Raw genomic sequence first — 21,285 nt, forward strand, 5'->3', positions numbered from 1 at the left:
TTATAAAAATGGAAGAGGATGTAGATGAAGATGAAATGGGAGACACGATACTGCGTGAAGAGTTTGACAGAGCACTGAAAGACCTGAGTCGAACAAGGCCCCCGGAGTAGACAACATTCCATTAGAACTACTGACAGTCTTGGGAGAGCCAGTCCTGACAAAACTCTACCATCTGGTGAGCAGGATGTATGAGACAGGCGAAATACCCTCAGACTTCAAGAAGAATATAATAATTCCAATCCAAAAGTAAGCAGGTGTTGACAGATGTGAAAATTACCGCCTATCAGTTTAATAAGTCACGGCTCCAAAACAGTAACGCGAATTCCTTACAGACGAATGAAAAAACTGGTAGAAGTCGACCTCGGGGAAGATCAGTTTGGATTCCGTAGAAATGTTGGAACACGTGAGGCAATACTGACCTTATGACGTATTTTAGAAGAAAGTTTAAGGAAAGGCAAATCTACGTCTCTAGCATTTGTAGACTTAGAGAAAGCTTTTGACAATGTTGACTGCAATACTCCCTTTCAAATTCTAAAGGTGGCAGGGGTAAAATACAGGGAGCGAAAGGCTATTTACAATTTGTGCAGAAACCAGATGGTAATTATAAGAGTCGAGGGGCATGAATGGGAAGCAGTGGTTGGGAAGGGAGTGAGACAGGGTTGTAGCCTCTCCCCGATGTTATTCAATCTGTATATTGAGCAAGCAGTAAAGGAAACAAAAGAAAAATTTGGAGTAGGAATTAAAATCCGTGGAGAAGAAATAAAAACTTTGAGGTTCGCCGATGACATTGTAATTCTGTCAGAGACAGCAAAGGACCTGGGAGAGCAGCTGAACGAAATGGACATGATCTTGAAATGAGGTTATAAGACGAACATCAACAAAAGCAAAACGAGGATAATGGAATGTAGTCGAATTAAGTCGGGTGATGCTGAGGGAATTAGATTAGGAAATGAGACACTTAAAGTAGTAAAGGAGTTTTGCTATTTGGGGAGCAAAATAACTGATGATGGTAGAAGTAGAGGGGATATAAAATGTAGACTGGCAATGGCAAGGAAAGCATTCCTGAAGAAGAGAAATTTGTTAACATCGAGTATAGATTTAAGTGTCAGGAAGTCGTTTCTGAAAGTTTTTGTATAGAGTGTAGCCATGTATGGAAGTGAAACATGGACGATAAATAGCTTAGACAAGAAGAGAATAGAAGCTTTCGAAATGTGGTGCTACAGAAGAATGCTGAAGATTAGATGGGTAGATCACATAACTAATGAGGAGGTATTTAATAGAATTGGAGAGAAGATGAATTTGTGGCACAACTTGACTAGAAGGGATCGGTTGGTAGGACACGTTCTGAGACATCGAGGGATCACCAGTTTAGTATTGGAGGGCAGCGTGGAGGGTAAAAATCGTAGAGGGAGACCAAGAGATGAATACACTGATCAGATTCAGAAGGATGCAGGTTGCAGTAGGTACTGGGAGATGAAGAAGCTTGCACAGGATAGAGTGGCATGGAGAGCTGCACCAAACCAGTCTCTGGACTGAAGACCACAACAAACAACATATCGTGCTGCTGTGTGGACTCATATCGAGGGAGCTTGTGTGCTGGTAAGACTCTGAACGCATATTCAGTGGTTCAGGTCGCCATTCGGCAGACTAGCTTTAGGTTTTCCATTATATTCCAAAATTGCTTGACGCAAATGCTTGGTCGCGTCTTTAAAAAGGCACGGCTAATTTTCTTCTCTCTCCTTTCTCAATCCGACCTTGTGGTCCGTCTCCAATGACCTCATTGTCGAAGGGCCGTTGAAGTCTAATCTCATATCTATGTACGTAGCTACCAACTCCTATCCTCCGGCGACGAACGACGTTAAGGAGAAAATTGCTCCAGTGAAATGAGTGGAAAAGAAATTGAAATTTGTGGCAAGGTCTTATGGGACAAAACTGCTAAGCTCCGTCTGTCCCTAAGCTTACGCACTACTTAATGTAACTTACGCTAAGGACAACACACATACCCATGCCCGAATGTGGACTGGAACCTCCCACGGGGGAAGCCGCCCGAACAGTGACAGTACGCCTCAGACCGCGCGGCGAAATGTGTGGGAGTAGAGTACCTAACCAGCGACAGATGTCACAGCAAAAGAGAGCTGTTGAAAGTAAATGGGGTGAAGGGAAGAACATCCTGGGAAGAAAAATATGCCGACCTAAGGTTATTCATCTACCAAACACAGTGGGTCAAGGTTTTAGAGCTAAAAGCGATGGAACAATTTAGCTGGGAAAAAAGGCCAGATTTTTTGGATATGCAGGATGAAAATTAGTAAAACCGACAAACTGCAGGGACGGATTCCTGACTGAAAATCGGGCAAAAAAAGTTCTATGAACATTTGTCTGGAAATGCATCGTTGTCACGGTAGATGGTGCTGACGTATGACAGACCCGCTGACCATGTGCCGAGTGTTCCTTTTGTGTTGCAGCCTGCCTGATTGACGCCAAGTACTACAGACAGCAAGCAGCATGGTGCGGTGTTCATGTCGGGAACAAGCCGGGATGGTGTTTGTGTAGGGCCAAGGAAATGGGAGCAAGGCTACATCAAAGCAAGTACCCTCACAGACACTAACCACGTCATGCAACATTTCAAGCCCTTTTAAGGCGTCTGTGTTATCGTGAGTCTTTTCAGACCGTGCAGAGAGGCGGCGGACTCTGTGTACACCTGATTTGGAGGATTGGATACTACAGAATATTGAGATGAACCCTAGTACAAGAACCAGGCAAGTGGCCCACTAACATGGTGTAAACCAAAGTACGCTTAAGTGTGCCCTGCATGACAACCGCTACTATCCGTATCAACTGCGAACCCATGGAGGCCATTTTGAACATCTGTTGTGACGTGATGTGATGCAGCTCTACTGTGTTCTGGGACGGTTTGTTGTCGCTGCACGCACACCATCCTCTTCCTGACCCATGTTCATAAGATCTTTTTTCCTCCCTTTATTGATATTCACCTTGTATATATTGGTGGATCTAAAACAAACGAGGGATTTGGTTGTGCATATGATTGTCCTAGGTTGTCGACAGCTAAAACGTTTTATCACCACCGTTAAGCAGTATTCACACGCAGAAGTAACAGAGATTAAAGAAGTAATTAAGTTGGAACTTAAAAACGGAAAAAAATACTGACTGATTCCAAAAGTGCTTTGGAACAATTAGATCTTCGAAGGTGGAAGGCTGGTAACAGCTAAATTTTTGAAGTGGTACAATTAATAACGAAGGCCAACAAAGAAAATAAATGCTTTCATCTGATAAGGGTAAAGGGACACTGAGAAATCCAGCATAACAAGGGGTAGATAGTCTTGCTGAAGGAAGTATCAAAGAAGGGGACCCACTATTTACACAGCTTCCATATTGCGACTTTCTATACGTGTAACAAAAAGAGGTTTACGACCAATGGGAAGCCCAGTGACTAACATCGCAGCAGAAAAGACTTTTAATTTACTTTAGTTCAGCGTACTATATAAATAAAACCGTGGTACAGCCATAAAAATCTCGCAAGGAGATATGCAACATCAGTTAAATAAGGTTGGGACACGCATATTTCCCCTGACGTACCTACCGGATTGGAATCACAGATTCTCCCACATGTGGCGAACATCCAGAAGACGAAGGAGATATAGATCATATACATTTGTTACAAATATGTACCACATAAAAATAAACTGTGAGAATTTTCGTAGATTTTAAGATTCCCATTACAACTAATGGAAATGAGCGTATGGCATTGTTGGCCGGGAGGCCCCATGCGGGGTAGTTCGGCTGCCGTATTGCAAGTCGTTTTTAGTTGACGCCACTTCGGCGACTTGCTGGTCCGTGATGAGAATGATGATGAAGGACACATAACACCTGTCCACTGCCGGGAATCGAGCCCGGGCCCCATTCGTATAAGAAGCAGTATAAGTCTCTGAGACACCAACCGCTGGATGTGTAATTCTTTATGTACCGGTACAAATATTCTGTGTTTTTAAAAATTTAATTGTTATTACTAGCATAAAAAGTTGTAATCATTGTGTTATTTGCTGCGAAAAGCTATTCAATTTAATGAATTAAACCTGGGAAGAAGGGTTTTACATCAATGCTGAAACGTTAGAAAGAGTAGCTGATCACTAAATTTTCCGTCTTTGTATGATAGAACCCGACAATAACATTAAATATTAAACACTTCCACGATGTTTTGCAAAATGTTGTTTATTTATTTGATAACGAACCGGGTTTCAGCTTGTTAGACTATTATCATTTGACAGCTGAACGTCGCAACCGTAGATAGGATAAAATGCGACTTAAACAAATATTATTGATACAGATAAGGAAAATACATTTTGTTCGGTTTCCTACGATGACCTGAAGCGGTTTTGTTATCTCGATCAAATATCGGTTTCCGATCGTCAGATTGGCGTTTGGAAATCAACTCCTCTGGTTTCTGATTTAGCACGATGACCGCTTTTGATCAATTAACTATGCTCAGTGTAAAGTTTCTAGTTCTCCATCACGTTGCAAAAAGTCGCTCCGTATAGATTAGCGGAATTTTTATAAAAGCAAAGATTAATCTGCTAACGCACTCACGTTCCAGAAATGGTTGTGCGTCCACAAGGAGTGAAACTCGACTGTGAAAGAGGAAATCCGGCAGCTAGAACCGAAATTCCATTATCGATATTGTAACGTTTACGTGTCAAACCCGAAGTGGTATAGGAAAATCGTTTTACGAAATCCTGTTTTGGGAGCCCCATATAAACATAGTGACAGAGCGTCGCATAGGAAATTATTGCTTTTTATGTTACAAAGAATTTGTGATAGTTGACAAGAAGGCAGACATTTCTGTTTCGAAAATTTTTACATAGAGTTGAATTCATTATCCTAATCTGACTTTTGCGTAATAAATTTAATTTAATAGGGGGAAAGAGAAAATTGTGCTTCATCACTTAACACTGTGCTGCAACACGTTTATTGATTGCAAATATTTTGTAAGAAAAGAATTAATTTATAAGGAGCTTTGGGGATAGAATAGGTAAAGAGAGCGCTCCTTGACCTGTGTGAAACAGAAGGTGTGGTACGAGAAAACAGTAAACAGCTACAGACGAATGACGTAAAGGGCATGAAGACATTAGCTGTCAGTGGGCACTGATTTATATCAGTGGGACATGTTGAAAATTTGTGCCGGACTGGAATTCGAACATGGGTCTGCAGCTTACTCAGCAGCTGTGCTGACCACTACGCCATCTGGGCATAGTGGTCACCACACCAGACTGCCGACGCAGCACCTCGCCATTTCCTGTAATAATTCGGGCTTGGTGTGGATCTGCATCGAAGAAATCATTGGCCGTCATCACCTTGTTTATATGTATGTCGGACATATCCGAAAGAACAGACACGTTTTTCATCATGCTACCACTATAAATTAATATACAAAGGAAGTAAAGACTTTAGTTACCAGTGGAACAAGTTGAAAATCTGCGACGGACCGAGAATCGAACCCAGATCTCGTGCTTACTGGGCGGACACACTGACCACTACGCCATCCGGACACAATTGTCACTACACCCGCACGCACTACCCTAGCACACTTCCAATCAAACCCAAATTGTCAACTTCTGCCACACACTACTGATGTACTGCCCCTGCTAATTAGCCTTATTACTCGCGGCATCTCGCCGATTTCCGAAAGAGAACTTGGTGAGCCTCTGCAGTGAAGGGGCTATTGGCTGTAATCACCTTAACTATACAGGGTGGTCCATTGATAGTGACCGGACCAAATATCTCACGAAATAAGCATGAAACGAAAAAAACTACAAAGAACGAAACTCGCCTAGCTTGAAGGGGGAAACCAGATGGCGCTATGGTTGGCCCGCTAGATGGTGCTGCCATAGGTCAAACATATATCAACTGCGCTTGTTAAAATAGGAACCCCCATTTTTTATTACATATTCGTGTAGTACGTAAAGAAATATGAATGTTTTAGTTGGACCACTTTTTTCGCTTTGTGATAGATGGCGCTGCAATAGTCACAAACGTATAAGTACGTGGTATCACGTAACATTCCGACACTGCGGACGGTATTCGTTTCGTGATACATTATCCGTGTTAAAATGGACCGTTTACCAATTGCGGAAAAGGTCGATATCGTGTTGATGTATGGCTATTGTGATCAAAATGCCCAACGGGTGTGTGCTGTGTATGCTGATCGGTATCCTGGACGACATCATCCAAGTGTCCGGACTGTTCGCCGGATACTTACGTTATTTAAGGAAACAGGAAGTGTTCAGCCACATGTGAAACGTCAACCACGACGTGCAACAAATCATGATGCCCAAGTAGGTGTTTTAACTGCTGTCCCGGCTAATTCGCACGTCAGTAGCAGACAAATTGCGCGAGAATCGGGAATCTCAAAAACGTCGATGTTGAGAATGCTACATCAACATCGATTGCACCCGTACCGACCTTGGCGTGTTAATGTATGGTGCGGCATTTTGGGAGGAAGGATAATTGGCCCCCATTTTATCGATGGCAATCTAAATGGTGCGATGTATGCTGATTTCCTACGTAATGTTCTACCGATGTTACTACAAGATGTTTCACTGCATGACAGACTGGCGATGTTCTTCCAACATGATGGATGTCCGGCATATAGCTCGCGTGCGGTTGAAGCGGTATTGAATAGCATATTTCATGACAGGTGGATTGGTCGTCGAAGCACCATACCATGGCCCGCACGTTTACCGGATCTGATGTCCCCGGATTTCTTTCTGTGGGGAAAGTTGAAGGATATTTGCTATCGTGATCCACCAACGCCTGACAACATGCGTCAGCGCATTGTCAATGCATGTGCGAACATTACGGAAGGCGAAGTACTCGCTGTTGAGAGGAATGTCGTTACACGTATTGCCAAATGCATTGAGGTTGACGGACTTCATTTTCAGCATTTATTGCATTAATGTGGTATTTACAGGTAATCACGCAGTAACAGCAAGCGTTCTCAGAAATGATAATTTCACAAAGGTACGTGTATCACATTGGAACAGCCGAAATAAAATGTTGAAACGTACCTAAGTTCTGTATTTTAATTTAAAAAATCTACCTGTTAGCAACTGTTCATCTAAAATTGTGAGCCATATGTTTGTGATTATGCAGCGCCATCTATCACAAAGCGAAATAAGTGGTCCAACTAAAACATTCATATTTCTTTACCTACTACACGAATACGTAATAAAAAATGGGGGTTCCTATTTTAACAAACGCAGTTGATATCCGTTTGACCTATGGCAGCGCCATCTAGCGGGGCAACCATAGCGCCGTCTGATTTCCCCCTTGAAGCAAGACAAGTTTCGTTCTTTGCAGTTTTTTTGTTTGACGCTTATTTCGTGAGATATTTGGCCCGGTCACGATCAGTGGACCACCCTGTATATGTAGTGTGTAGCGTCTGTTCTTTCGGACGTGTCCGAATGAACATACACCACATACATACAGGGTTATTACAAAGGATTGAAGCGATTTCACAGCTCCACAATAACTTTATTATTTGAGATATTTTCACAATGCTTTGCACACACACACAAAAACTCAAAAAGTTTTTTTAGGCATTCACAAATGTTCGATATGTGCCCCTTTAGTGATTCGGCAGACATCAAGCCGATAATCAAGTTCCTCCCACACTCGGCGCAGCATGTGCCCATCAATGAGTTCGAAAGCATCGTTGATGCGAGCTCGCAGTTCTGGCACGTTTCTTGGTAGAGGAGGTTTAAACACTGAATCTTTCACATAACCCCACAGAAAGAAATCGCATGGGGTTAAGTCGGGAGAGCGTGGAGGCCATGACATGAATTGCTGATCATGATCTCCACCACGACCGATCCATCGGTTTTCCAATCTCCTGTTTAAGAAATGCCGAACATCATGATGGAAGTGCGGTGGAGCACCATCCTGTTGAAAGATGAAGTCGGCGCTGTCGGTCGTCAGTTGTGGCATGAGCCAATTTTCCAGCATGTCCAGACACACGTGTCCTGTAACGTTTTTTTCGCAGAAGAAAAAGGGGCCGTAAACTTTAAACCGTGAGATTGCACAAAAGACGTTAACTTTTGGTGAATTGCGAATTTTCTGCACGAATGCGCGAGGATTCTCTACCGCCCAGATTCGCACATTGTGTCTCTTCACTTCACCATTAAGAAAAAATGTTGCTTCATCACTGAAAACAAGTTTCGCACCGAACGCATCCTCTTCCATGAGCTGTTTCAACCGCGCCGAAAATTCAAAGCGTTTGAGTTTGTCATCGGGTGTCAGGGCTTGTAGCAATTGTAAACGGTAATGCTTCTGCTTTAGCCTTTTCCGTAAGATTTTCCAAACCGTCGGCTGTGGTACGTTTAGCTCCCTGCTTGCTTTATTCGTCGACTTCCGCGGGCTACGCGTGAAACTTGTCCGCACGCCTTCAACCGTTTCTTCGCTCACTGCAGGCCGACCCGTTGTTTTCCCCTTACAGAGGCATCCAGAAGCTTTAAACTGCGCATACCATCGCCGAATGGAGTTAGCAGTTGGTGGATCTTTGTTGAACTTCGTCCTGAAGTGTCGTTGCACTGTTATGACTGACTGATGTGAGTGCATTTCAAGCACGACATACGCTTTCTCGGCTCCTGTCGCCATTTTGTCTCACTGCGCTCTCGAGCGCTCTGGCGGCAGAAACCTGAAGTGCGGCTTCAGCCGAACAAAACTTTATGAGTTTTTCTACGTATCTGTAGTGTGTCGTGACCATATGTCAATGAATGGAGCTACAGTGAATTTATGAAATCGCTTCAATCATTTGTAAAAGCCCTGTATATACACAATTACCGAAGGACCTCCAGAACGAGACGTTTAGTTTCGCTTTACTTTCGCCCTTACTGTCGTCGCTATTACGTCGCCTCGCGGCAGTGCGTCACGAAGATTCACCGTTGTTGTCTACGAGTGGAGTCTGTGCACTGAAGCGATGCGCCACTGTGTCTCATGGATGCACAGCTCTCGCCTTATATACTGTAAGAGTGAGCACGTGCAGATAAACCAGTTCACCATGACGCATCAGTCGTCAGCTGTCCACTATCAGCCACATAAGTGGCTGGCGGCAGAGCTTGCGTACGTTCCACCAAGTGTCGATAACAGGAAATTAGTCCCACGTGTTTTACTGTAACACAGCGCTATAGCTATACTGACAGAAAGTCCTAGAACTAACTCCGCGAGCCGTTAAAAGTCTGGAGGAATCTCGCAAGCAGTAGTTATTGCATCTGTTGCAGTGGCACGCAACAAAGCAGGTGTTATATTTTTCTTTACTTATACAGAGTCCTGCAACGAAACTCGCCGATTTCAAAAGTCAATAAAACAATATATATTTCTTCTGTTAATACATTTTTGGTGTTGGAAATTTAAAATTACGTGTAGTAATATTTGGCAAATGACGCCTCGTATTGTCGATACGGTGACGCAATTCTCCAAATATTTTCGTACGAAAGCTCACTCGGTCTGAACTGGTGATGAATGGTTGTCTACGGTACCTTTATAACGTACGCTTTTGCGACCACATCACACCACTCTACGGGCAATTATCGTTACTACATGCTGATAAGCATAGAGACTATCAGACTCCATGTTTGCTCTATCGTCTTTTCAATCATTGCACTCCCTCTTGATAGTCTTTTAGTCTTATTCTACTATCTGAACAGCACGGCAGAAATACTCGTTCTCAACAAAGTAAAATTCTCTCTGTACCACTCACATAGCACTGTTATGTTCTCTAAACCATTTTCTGTATCGCGAACCCGACTTTGGAACAATTTTCCTCAAAATATCAGAGAAATTAAATTCCCTCCACATTTCTCAGAATATCAGAGAAATTAAATTCCTTCCACACTTCAAAAGACCTCTATCACAACAGCAATCTCTCCTGCAGTCTGTGTAGCTCTTTTTCGTCAGACACCCCCCCCCCTCTCCTATGACTACAACTTCTGCCTTACCCTGGTCGGCAGAGTTCTTTATTTATACAGACAAACCTCGATATATTGAATTTGTCTACATCGAATTTTTTCTTCATTTCCTTGATATTTCGAAGATAACACGCCGTTATTGTCGAAGTCTTTGGAAAACGCGAGAGGAGCAGATTTTGCCTCTTTATGTCGACTATATATCGAAGTGCAACGGACAAAAACTCTTTATATCTCAGTCACCTCTTTATATCGAAGTCTTTCGTATGGTAGCTCTGTATACAGAATTGCGCACGAATACGGAAACTCGAGTCCCACCCCTCCCTGTGTCGATGCGTCAGTGAGATCTGCGTTGCACTGCAGTTTCCACGCCCTCCGTGATGGTGCGATTTGAGGCAGAGTTTGTTTTGACTTGGTGTGAGCTATTAAGTGTCGGCCATGGGCTCTAACTGGAAATGTCCGACAATCGCTGGAAAGCAAAAGTTAACTGACGAAGTGAACGCAGGGGTGAAGGAGAAGAAAGGTGTAGCTGCAGAATTTGGGATTCAGGCAACCGCACTGTAGGCAATAATCAAGAACGAAGATCGGGTGATTACCACAGATGAAGGGAGAGATCGTAATCGGCAACGAAAGGCTAAGTTTCCAGATTTATAAGAACGTTTAGTGCAGTGGTTTCAACAACAGATGGACAATAATGTGAACACTGGTGGACTTAGTTTGGAAGAAAAGGCAGTTTACTTTGCAGCGGCATTGGGATGCGATACGTTTCGTGCGAGTAACATGTGATTCGAAAATTCCACGAAAAGACAGGTTATTGTTTTCGGAAAAGTGAATAGGGAAAGCGCCCGTGTATGTAACAAAATTACTGATGAGTGGAAGTTAGAATTGCAGATGATCCTTCAAGATTATACAAACTGAATGACGTTTTTAACGCAGACAAACTTGGACTTTTTTCCAAACGTCTTCCAGACTAAACTTTGACTTTTCGAAGAGAAAAGTAACACGGGGGCAAGCTAAGCAAAGATCGTATTATTGTTCTGTTAGCGGTAAATATGAGCGTCAGAGAAAAATCCAAGCAACTTATGACTGGAAAATCTAAGAAACAGTTATGTTTTTCCGGGTGTAAGTCATTACCTGTGGAGAACACTGCGAACTAGAAAGCATGGATGAATTCAGAAGCGTTTTCCAACTAGTTAAAGGGTTTTGATAGGAAAGTGACTTGTGAAAAAAGAAAACTTTTGTTGTGTGTGGATGGTTGCAAGTGCACAGTGCTATCCCTCGGTTGAAATCCGTGATTTTACAGTTTTTATCACCTACCGCTACGGCTAAACCGTAGCCCTTAGATCAAGGAATAATCAAGAATGTCAAAGAAAATCTCAGGTATGGAGTGGTCCAAATGACAGTCCGCAGTACCGACGATGACAACGCTACAACTAACTGCATTTCAGATGCTACGAGAATGTTGGAGAAACATGAAGGAGCAAACGATCCTAAATTGTTTCCGAACATATGGATTTTCGACGACCGATTAAACTGAGTAGATGGTAGGTTTAGTATATGAGCAAGTGATATCTTAGTTTTATTCTGACACTGGGAATTTTGATTAAAGTTTTTATTTTGTGCAGTTCTTACATGAAACAAACACTCCTGTCAGTATCGTCGTGTTCGAATGGACGAAAGTGATGACTCAATTTAACACGGCTCACGTTCGTTTTGAAGATTTCGTGGATGTGGACAGCGATATCACAGTATCAGGATCATTAACATAAGCCGAGATTGTTGACTCCTAGGAGACAGTGAACGAAATAGAAGGCGGTAACAATGCCGAAGAGGAACGGGAAGAGGCGGCGGGGGAGGGGGAGGTCGAAGAAGCACCGCCAGCGACTGCCGGGCTGGGCAAAGAGGCTTTCGACACAATCAGAGCGTACGTGGAGAAGTGTGAGCAGGTAGACAGTAATGTGTTCTCAGCCATTGTAATCGCAGACAGTGAAACTGACCCACAGGTGATCAAAAGTTTAAAGCAAGCCCAAGTTACGAATTACTTTTAAAGCCTATGATTTCTTGATATTTTTTAGTACATACTGTATTCATTTATTGAATTTAATTTTCTTAAAGTGAAAGCGTTTTATTTTAAACTTTTAAATTGTTGTCTATTTCAGAAAAAATAAAACAACATGCATAACAATCTTTTTATATTACCAAACCTAAACATAGGCCCATATCACACACAAGCGCGAAAAAAATCACAATGCAATAATAAAAAAAATTATGGGTTATAATTTTTTTAGGAAACCTCTTTATAATGGACCACTGATATATCGAATGAATTTTGTCTTCCCTAGAGATTCGGTATATCAAGGTTTCACTGTATTCTGTTCTTTCCTAACAGCCACTATCATTATCATTTCAATGTACTCCTCTTTCTCTATAGTCCACCTCACTAGCGTAGCGGAAGCGTTACCGCCTACCACGCATGGCGCTCGGGTTCGATTCCCGGCAGGGGACTGGGTGTTGTGTGTCCTTGATCATCATTTACATCATTGACTCGCAGGTCGCCGAAGTGGCGTCAACTAAAATGGACTTGCAATACGGCGGCGGAACTCCCCTGAATGGGGCCTCCCGGCCACGAATGCAATACGATCATTTCCATTTTTTTTTCTTTCTTTATACATTCTACGTTCGATAAATTTTTTTAAAATGACTTCATATACACTAAGCTTATTATTACTGTTTAGTAGTAGTAGTAGTAGTAGTAGTACTAGAAGTAGTAGTATTAGTTATTATTATTATCGTTATTGTTACTATTACTATTGTTTGGGAGGTTCCGTTGTATCTTGTGGTATGTGCTGCTTGTAAATGCACTTTATGTAGCTTTTATTTTATAAAAAGATGATTAGATGTAAGAGAGGACCTTAAGGCGCCAATATGATCAAGCCAAAATAAGCAATAAATAAACAAACAATAAATAAATAGATTATGCTGGTTTACTCGAATACTGAAGTTTCGGGTGGTTCTTATAGCGTAGCGATAGGGATGCGGGCTACTGCTTGGTGGATATTCTCCACCAAGAGGGCACTGGTGCTTGGGCTATGTTTGGGCTATCAGTGCACGTAACTGGTTTTAGATGTTCCTTTAAAAAAAGTAGTCGCCCTGGGAAGTTCTCTCGCAAAACACGCATTGAAGTTCACGCTGTGTGTGCCATGAAACTATCTTTCTCAACCCACAAAATGGTTCAAATGGCTCTGAGCACTATGAGACTTAACATCTATGGTCATCAGTCCCCTAGAACTACTTAAACCTAACTAACCTAAGGACAGCACACAACACCCAGTCATCACGAGGCAGGGAAAATCCCCGACCCCGCCAGGAATCGAACCTGGGAACCCGGGCGTGGGAAGCGAGAACGCTACCGCACGACCACGAGCTGTGGACCTCAAACCACAAACCCCCGACATCAGTTTATCGGAAATTGCACAAAACCAAGGTTTTCAATGATGATGACAACTCGACGAGAATTCACGTTTACTACACGGCTGTTTTCTTCACAAAGGTAATCACCGACGATCCTTACTCTCGACAATGCACACCAAACGGTTACATGAGCCGAATGAAGGGACCTGTCATGAATTTTTCTGGGATTATGTACCATTCTAGTAGCTCGTCGTGAGGTAACTTTTCAAGCAATTCTTCACATAAATTTCACCATGAAACAGAACTGCTTTCACTGAGTTCTTGCACCACAGCCAACTTGTATGTGAGTTAACTGAGGTCATCATGAAGAAATCGCCTCACAAAACTATGAGAAAGTCGAAGTGCACCTGCATGTCCAACCCCGAAGGGGCCGCAAGAAAAGCCTGTCTCACTGTTTCGATATTTTGTAGTGATTTCAGGGGCCGTGGTAACCCCATTCTTCTTCTGTGCACATTTCAAGTTAGCCTGAAGGTCTCCAACAGCGAAATAATTGACAGTCGGCCACGAATAGGACTAAAGTCTGGAAATTTGGAACGTGCGCGAAATGCACGCTGCGCTGAGGCTGACCGCTATCATACAACAGTGGGACACTAACAAGATCACACGGCCATCTGATTTTTATGATTTTTTGTATTTATGGTTCGTGAAATTAGAAATCAAAAATCAGTTTCTGAAAGCAGTTCCATGCAGCTCTCAAAAATTCTAGCGAAAATCGACTTTGAAGTTTTCTGAGTGTCTGTAATACTCTAAAGTAAAGTCACTGATCTGAAAGGCACCGTGGCATTTTGATAGAATGTTCAGTTGCCACTGGGGGGCGGGGGAGGCGGGAGGGGGGGGGGGGGCTGGCCTCGATTCCCATCCAAAGAAAGCTTTAAAAAAATATGAATATGGAAGATGGAGGGGAGAGAAAGGAAAAAAAAGGGAATGGACTATTGATGTCAACTGCACTGCAGTTTTACTCGGCATCAGTGGCTACGAGTGAAAATGTGTTCTAGACTGGGATTTGAACAAAGGATTTCCTGCTTCGCAGGCAGTCGCGTTAAGCACTGCGCCACCCAACACGGGGTTTAGTGCAGCTGTGTGGACTGTCTTGTTGCGCTCCTCGGCCAACCCACATTCCGACCGAGCGCCACACGGCTGCAGTCCCCATCCATGTCCTACATGCTCGCTACTTTAAGTTTCCCGTAGATCAAGCACTCAAGGTGGTGGATTCATTGCCGATTGAGACGAATCTGCAGTCCCCATCCATGTCCTATATGCTCGCTACTTTGAGTTTCCCGTAGATCAAGCACTCAAGGTGGTGGATTCATTGCCGATTGAGACGAATCTGCAGTCCCCATCCATGTCCTATATGCTCGCTACTTTGAGTTTCCCGTAGATCAAGCACTCAAGGTGGTGGATTCATTGCCGATTGACAAGGGTAACTCCAAAAGAAATGCACGCTATTTCTGTAAAAATACAGTTTTCATTCTGCATGTGTGGAAGTTTTACAGTGTACAGATACATCGTTCCCGCTTGTTTTCAAACTTAGTTCAACCTGTTCCCGTGAGTGGCGCCGTCACAGCATGTCTTCAAGTTGGCCGTTCGCCAGAAGCAATGTTCTGTCATAGAATTCCTGTGCTGTGAAAACGAGACGGTGGGAAACATCCACAAGAGGTTGAACAAGGTGTATGGAGATGCTGCTCTCGATCGCAGTACAGTTAGTCGGTGGACAAGCAGGTTACGTGATGAAAGCGGGCACGGCAATATTGAGGATTGTCCTCGCAGGGGCAGGCCTCGTACGGCACACACTCCAGACAATGTGCAAAGAGTTAACGAATTGGTGACTGCTGACAGACGCATCACAGTGAACGATTTGTCACGCTACGTTGGGATAGGGGAAGGAAGTGTTTGCAGAATACTGAAAGTGTTGGCGTTAAAAAAGGTTTGTGTCAGGTGGATTCCCAGGATATTGACGGTGGCTCACAAAGAAACAAGAAAAACGGTATGCAGCGAACTTTTGGAACAGTACGAGAATGATGGAGATGAATTTCTTGGAAGAATTGTGATAGGTGATGAAAAATGGCTCCATCATTTTTCACCAGAGACGAAGAGCCAATCAATGGATTGGCATCATGCAAATTCACCCAAGAAAAAAAAATCAAAACCACACCTTCTGCTGGAAAAGTTATGGCTACGGTGTTTTTCGATTCTGGAGGCCTCTTGCTTGTGGGCATCATGGAACCACCATAAATTCTGATGCATATGTGACGACACTGCAGAAACTTCTAGCTCGACTGAGTCGTGTTCGACCACATCGGCAAAAGCAGGATGTTTTGCTGTTGCACAACAATGCACGGCCACATGTCAGTCAAAAAACTATGGAAGCGATCACGAAACTCGGATGGACAACACTGAAACACCCGCCTTACCGTCCTGACCTGGCTCCATGTGGCTATCATCTCTTTGGGAAACTGAAAGACTCTCTTCGTGGAATAAGGTTTGAAGATGATGACTCTCTTGTACACTCTGCCAAACAGTGGCTCCAACAGGTTGGTCCAGAATTTTACCGTCTGGGTATGCAGGCGGTGGTTCCAAGATGGCGTAAGGCAGTTGAGAGGGACGGAAATTATGTGGAGAAATGAAAATATTGTTCCTAAAGGATGTATCTACACACTGTAAAACTTTCAAACATATAGAATAAAAGATGGATTTAAAAAAAATAGTGTGCATTTCTTTTGGAGTGACCCTCGTATTTCCGAAAGAACAGACACCACGCATTCACATCACTGATTCGCCTCAATGAGCAACTAATCCGTCTTCTTGAGTGCGGATGCGCAATTATGTCCGACCTCTCGTGGGAATCTCAAATTAGTGAGCGTGGATTACATGGAAAGAGACCGCGGATAGCTGGCGCTTGGTGGGGATGCAGGTCGGCCGAGGTGCTTGTCGAGGTAGTCCACCAGTAGCGCTAAACGTTGTGTGTAGTGGAGCAGTAGTTAATGCAACTGCCTAATAAGCAGGTGCTCCTGGGTTCAAATCCAAGCCCGGTACTCATTTTCACTCGTCACCGCTGATTCCGCGTAAATTCCTGATGCAGTTGACATCAATATTCTGTTTCGTTTCTCCCCCCCCCCCCCCCCCCCCTTACATCTAATGTGCCACAGTTGCGGATTTTCGCTTGGTGTCTGTTCTTTCGAACATGTCCAAAAGAAAAGGCCGTACCTAGGCATCCCGTTTTTAAACATAGGTACACGTTCTACGAGAATTTCAGTGAAGCATAAAACTCGTAAAGACGGGGAAAAAATCAGTAGTAGTCGAGAATGGTAATCACTGGTTCGAGTCTAGTTCCGGTCATTTTTTTCGCGTTTTCCTTTCAGTTCGAATACACAAGTAACTTAAATATAAAATTCGTCAAATACATGCTATTCAACACATACCTAATTTTTTTTTGTAACAATATGACAAATGCACATAATCTTATTTTTAATTAGCTAACTGCCTTGCAGCAGCTGTAACACCGATTCCTGTTAAATCACCGAAGTTGAGCGCTGTGCCTAGCACTTGTATGGGTGACCAACCGAGTCTGCCTAGCGTTTTCTGCATGCGGAGCACACTCAGCCCTTGCGAGGCCAACTGAGGAGTTACTTGATTGAGAAGTAGCAGTTTCAGTCACGAAAACTGACAGTGGCCTGGAGAACTGTGTGCTGACCACATGTTCCTCCGTAATCGCATCCAGTGATGTCTTTGGCTGAGGATGACATGGCGGTCAGACGGTACCTTCGGTGCTCTTCGAACAGAGATTTTATTTCTAATCACATACGGCACTAAGAAATCCAGTTCCCATTACAAATGTAATTTCATAATTACAGATCTTTCATAAAAGATTGTAAAAGATTGTTAATAAAGAATGTTTGAGTTACGAAAACATTACAGATTAAACTGCCTTTCATCTTTAAGTACTTTATGCTTCACACGAATGCCCGTGGAATATGCACCTTATTTTAAAACTTCGCCACGCTTGGGAATCGAACGCAGACCAGGGATGTGACAGGCGAACATTCTGTCACATAGTACGCTGTCTACCATAACGTCGGTTTACCTTAGGGTATTAAAGACAAGCGGACAACTATAAAGAAAATTTCCTAGAGAATTTTTGAGAGTTGCATGGAACTGCTTTGGTGAACTGATAATGAACGCTGAACTTCACGAAAAAAAAAAAAAATACAAAAATCCGATTTCCGTGTGATCTTGCAAGAGACCGCGTTTCGATCCTTCAGAGAATGCATTGTTGCTACTGAGACAGGTGTGTAACACCAACACTTCATGACACCCACAATCTTCAGTTGTCTATAAACAATATTTTACCTGTATTTTGTATAAATTTTGTTACTTCTTCGTCTACTTCTTCGACTACTTGAAACTTTCAGATAAGCTTAGTTCCATGCCTCCTTCTTCTCTTACTCTCTGCCAGTTATTTAGCTGTTCTTCCAATTTATGTTCATTTTCTTCCCAAATCATCACATCGTCTGCATATGCTATGATTTTCGTACCGTCTATTGTTGACCCTTGCCGAACTTTGCTTATGTTGAAACTTCCTGGCAGATTAAAACTGTGTGCCGGACCGAGACTCGAACTCGGGACCTTTGCCTTTCGCGGGCAAGTGCTCTACCGACTGCCAGGAAGTTTCATATCAGCGCACACTTCGCTGTAGAGTGAAAATTTCATTCTAGAAACATCCCCCAGGCTGTGGCCAAGTCATGTGTCTTCCAGGAGTGCTAATTCTGCAAGGTTCGCAGGAGAGCTTGTGTGAAGTTTGGAAGGTAGGAGGCGAGGTACTGGCGGAATTAAAGTTGTGGGGACGGGGCGTGAGTCGTGCTTTGGTAGCTCAGATGGTAGAGCACTTGCCCGCGAAAGGCAAAGGTCCCGAGTTCGAGTCTCGGTCCGGCACACAGTTTTAATCTGCCAGGAAGTTTCATATCAGTGCACACTCCGCTGTAGAGTGAAAATTTCGTTCTTTGCTTATGTTGTCATCCACGACTATATTAAAAAGCACTGTTGAGACCACATTTCCTTCCCGAACACTTCTGTCCTTTCTAAACCACTCTGATTTATTGCCGTATATTATAACACAATCGAGGTATTGTTTGTACATGTTTCTGATTCTCAGTTCCATTCCTTTTCACAGTTCCAGTATATTCAGACCTTTCCATATCTCTTCCCTTCTAACAGGGTCATAAACCATTTTTATGTCAGTGAATGCAACTACGATGTCTTTCCCAATCTCCATTCCTTTTCTTCAACTGTCTAGCTCTAAAAATGTCATCTGTAGTTGATTTTCCAGATCTAAATCAATGCTTGTCTTCTCTTAATTGTAGTTCCATCTTATTCCTGATTTCTGTAAAATTATCTTCACATAAATCTTCATGCAGTGGCGCAGTAGTGCTATTCCTCTGTAACGCTCACAGAGGGACTCGTTACCTTGCTTAAACATAGATACAATAATGGCCTCTGTCCAATCGTCAGGACTCTTACCATATGTCCACACTATCCTCGTTATTCCGTACAGCCACTTAATTCCGACAGGTCCTGCGGTATCGATCATTTCAACTTTGATGTCATCTACTCCATGAGCTCTGCCATTTTACGTTACTAATACAGCTTTCTGTTCTTACAGCATCTGTAAATCTTCACTTTCTATTTCATCTGTGGCGGTGATTTTATTTCGTCTCCGTCTATCTCATCGCGTGTATTTGTTGCTGTCCTTCACATAGTTTTTGGAAGCATTCTTTCCATAGTTTCGAATACTACTTCTTCCTCCCATACTGGTTTTCCCCCTTAGCTGGTGTCTTTGAAGTATTTTCCTTTTGATTCCTTCTGTTACATAATATGCGTATAATATCTTCTCGTCATCCTTAAAATTCTCTTCCATTTTGTAAGTTTTCCCAAAGACATCTTCTTAGCCAATGCTATCATTTTGCTTGGTCATTTCCATTTGTCTCTGTTATCTTGTGTTTTTTAACTATTCACTCTTTTCCTCTTCACTACTTCTGCAATTCTTGCATTCCACCACTTAGTTTCTTTGTGTCTGACTTTTGCTGATGTCCTCCCATACGTTTCTTCCGCTACCTTGACTAGGGCCTGTTTGAACTTCCTCCATTCTTCCCCTACATCCTTCATCACATCTTCTTCAGTCTCCAGTTCCTAAAGTTGCCCGTAAACTTCCCCCAAATGTACCTTACTTTTTCACTGCTTACGTTTATTTGTGGTGTTGTACTACTACACTGAAGAGTCGAAGAAACTGGTACACCTGCCTAATATCGTGTAGGGCCGCCGCGAGCACGCATAAGTGCCGCAAGACGACGTGGCTTGGGCTCGAATAACGTCTGAAGTAGTGCTGGAGGGTATTGACACATGAATCCTGCAGGCTGTCCATAAATCCGTAAGCGTATGAGGCGGTGGAGATCTCTTCTGAACAGAAGAAATTCATGTGAAGAAATGTCATTGTGTCAAACCCGCCTTCGAGCAATGCTCATGCTGTTCGGAATTTCTGTGTTTAGAATGTTTCTATGATCGGTGTCATCCTAGAGACTGCTCCAAATATTCCTGAAGAACAAGCACAAGATTAAAGTATAAGTATTAAGAATTGATATACTAATGTAATACAAGAATATAAGAATTTCAAAAAGATTGTAGCCCCTGAAACTACTATAACACATATTATATAATAAATGTATGACAGTTATTGTGAAACCCAGTTGTAATTTTAAAATTAATGTTACGCCGTTGTATCCCCTAAGTTGTTGAGAAACATTTGTATAATTACCTTCTATGGATGTGTGTAGATAAATGAAGAAAATAAAATAAAATAATTAAAAACACTGCTCGGGTTTCGAATATGGGAGGCAAAAGTGAAAAAAAAGAATACAGATGTCCACTGTGCCACCAGTTGGGCTTAGTTGATCGCCGCGGTAAAAGGCACAAAATGACGTCGAAAACTCTGACAGCCGTTTTCTCAGAACCGGTCGAGTACTTATGGGTAAGCCGAGACACGTGTTCACTTATTTTCACACCTCTTCCGCTGAGCGAAGTTTCTGGGAAAACAGGTTACGGCACTCGCCGTGTTCTCCAAGTGACCAATTATATTTTAAATCGAATGTCTTATGTTCCTCATTAAACTAAGTGCTTTGACACGTTACTTATTGTATTTTCATCGTTTTTTAACCACTACCGGCTGTCAGTAGCGAATGGTTTTCATTTTTTATTTTTCTTGCTGCTGTAACACATCCAGGCCCGCTTCTACAGCTGAGCGGTTAGTGTGTTTAATTACTACGCTCAGGACCCAGATTCAGTTCTCAGTATCGCCGAGCCCTTCTTTAATTGCTGGAAATACTAGAACGTGGTGCACTAAGGCTCACAAAGCCAACTGACGAGGTACTTGAAAGACAAGCAGAGACTCCAAAATCCATAACGCTGTAAATGGGTCTTCCACACCGCATCAAAAAGACGCCACATGTCAGAGGGTGACACGATGGGTGGTCAGCATCGTGAGTTCCTCTGCTCGTAATGACAGAGGTACACTATGTGATCAAAAGTATCCGGACACCTGGCTGAAAACGACTTACAAGTTCGTGGCACCCTCTGTCGATAATGCTGGAATTCTACACTCCTGGAAATTGAAATAAGAACACCGTGAATTCATTGTCCCAGGAAGGGGAAACTTTATTGACACATTCCTGGGGTCAGATACATCACATGATCACACTGACAGAACCACAGGCACATAGACACAGGCAACAGAGCATGCACAATGTCGGCACTAGTACAGTGTATATCCACCTTTCGCAGCAATGCAGGCTGC

General features: G+C 42.9%; 1 protein-coding gene across 1 annotated transcript in view; it reads right to left on the reverse strand.

The window, feature by feature from the left end:
- Positions 1-21,285, reverse strand: part of LOC126101186 (cytochrome P450 6j1-like) — a 136,707-nt gene that overhangs the window by 19,238 nt on the left and 96,184 nt on the right. Inside the window, exon 8 of the mRNA XM_049911883.1 lies at positions 2,931-3,009. Coding sequence (XP_049767840.1) covers positions 2,931-3,009 — 79 coding nt within the window. The remainder of the gene's footprint in view (positions 1-2,930; positions 3,010-21,285) is intronic.

Source organism: Schistocerca cancellata, chromosome 9 (genome assembly GCF_023864275.1).
Source record: "Schistocerca cancellata isolate TAMUIC-IGC-003103 chromosome 9, iqSchCanc2.1, whole genome shotgun sequence".
Lineage (NCBI taxonomy): Eukaryota > Metazoa > Arthropoda > Insecta > Orthoptera > Acrididae > Schistocerca > Schistocerca cancellata.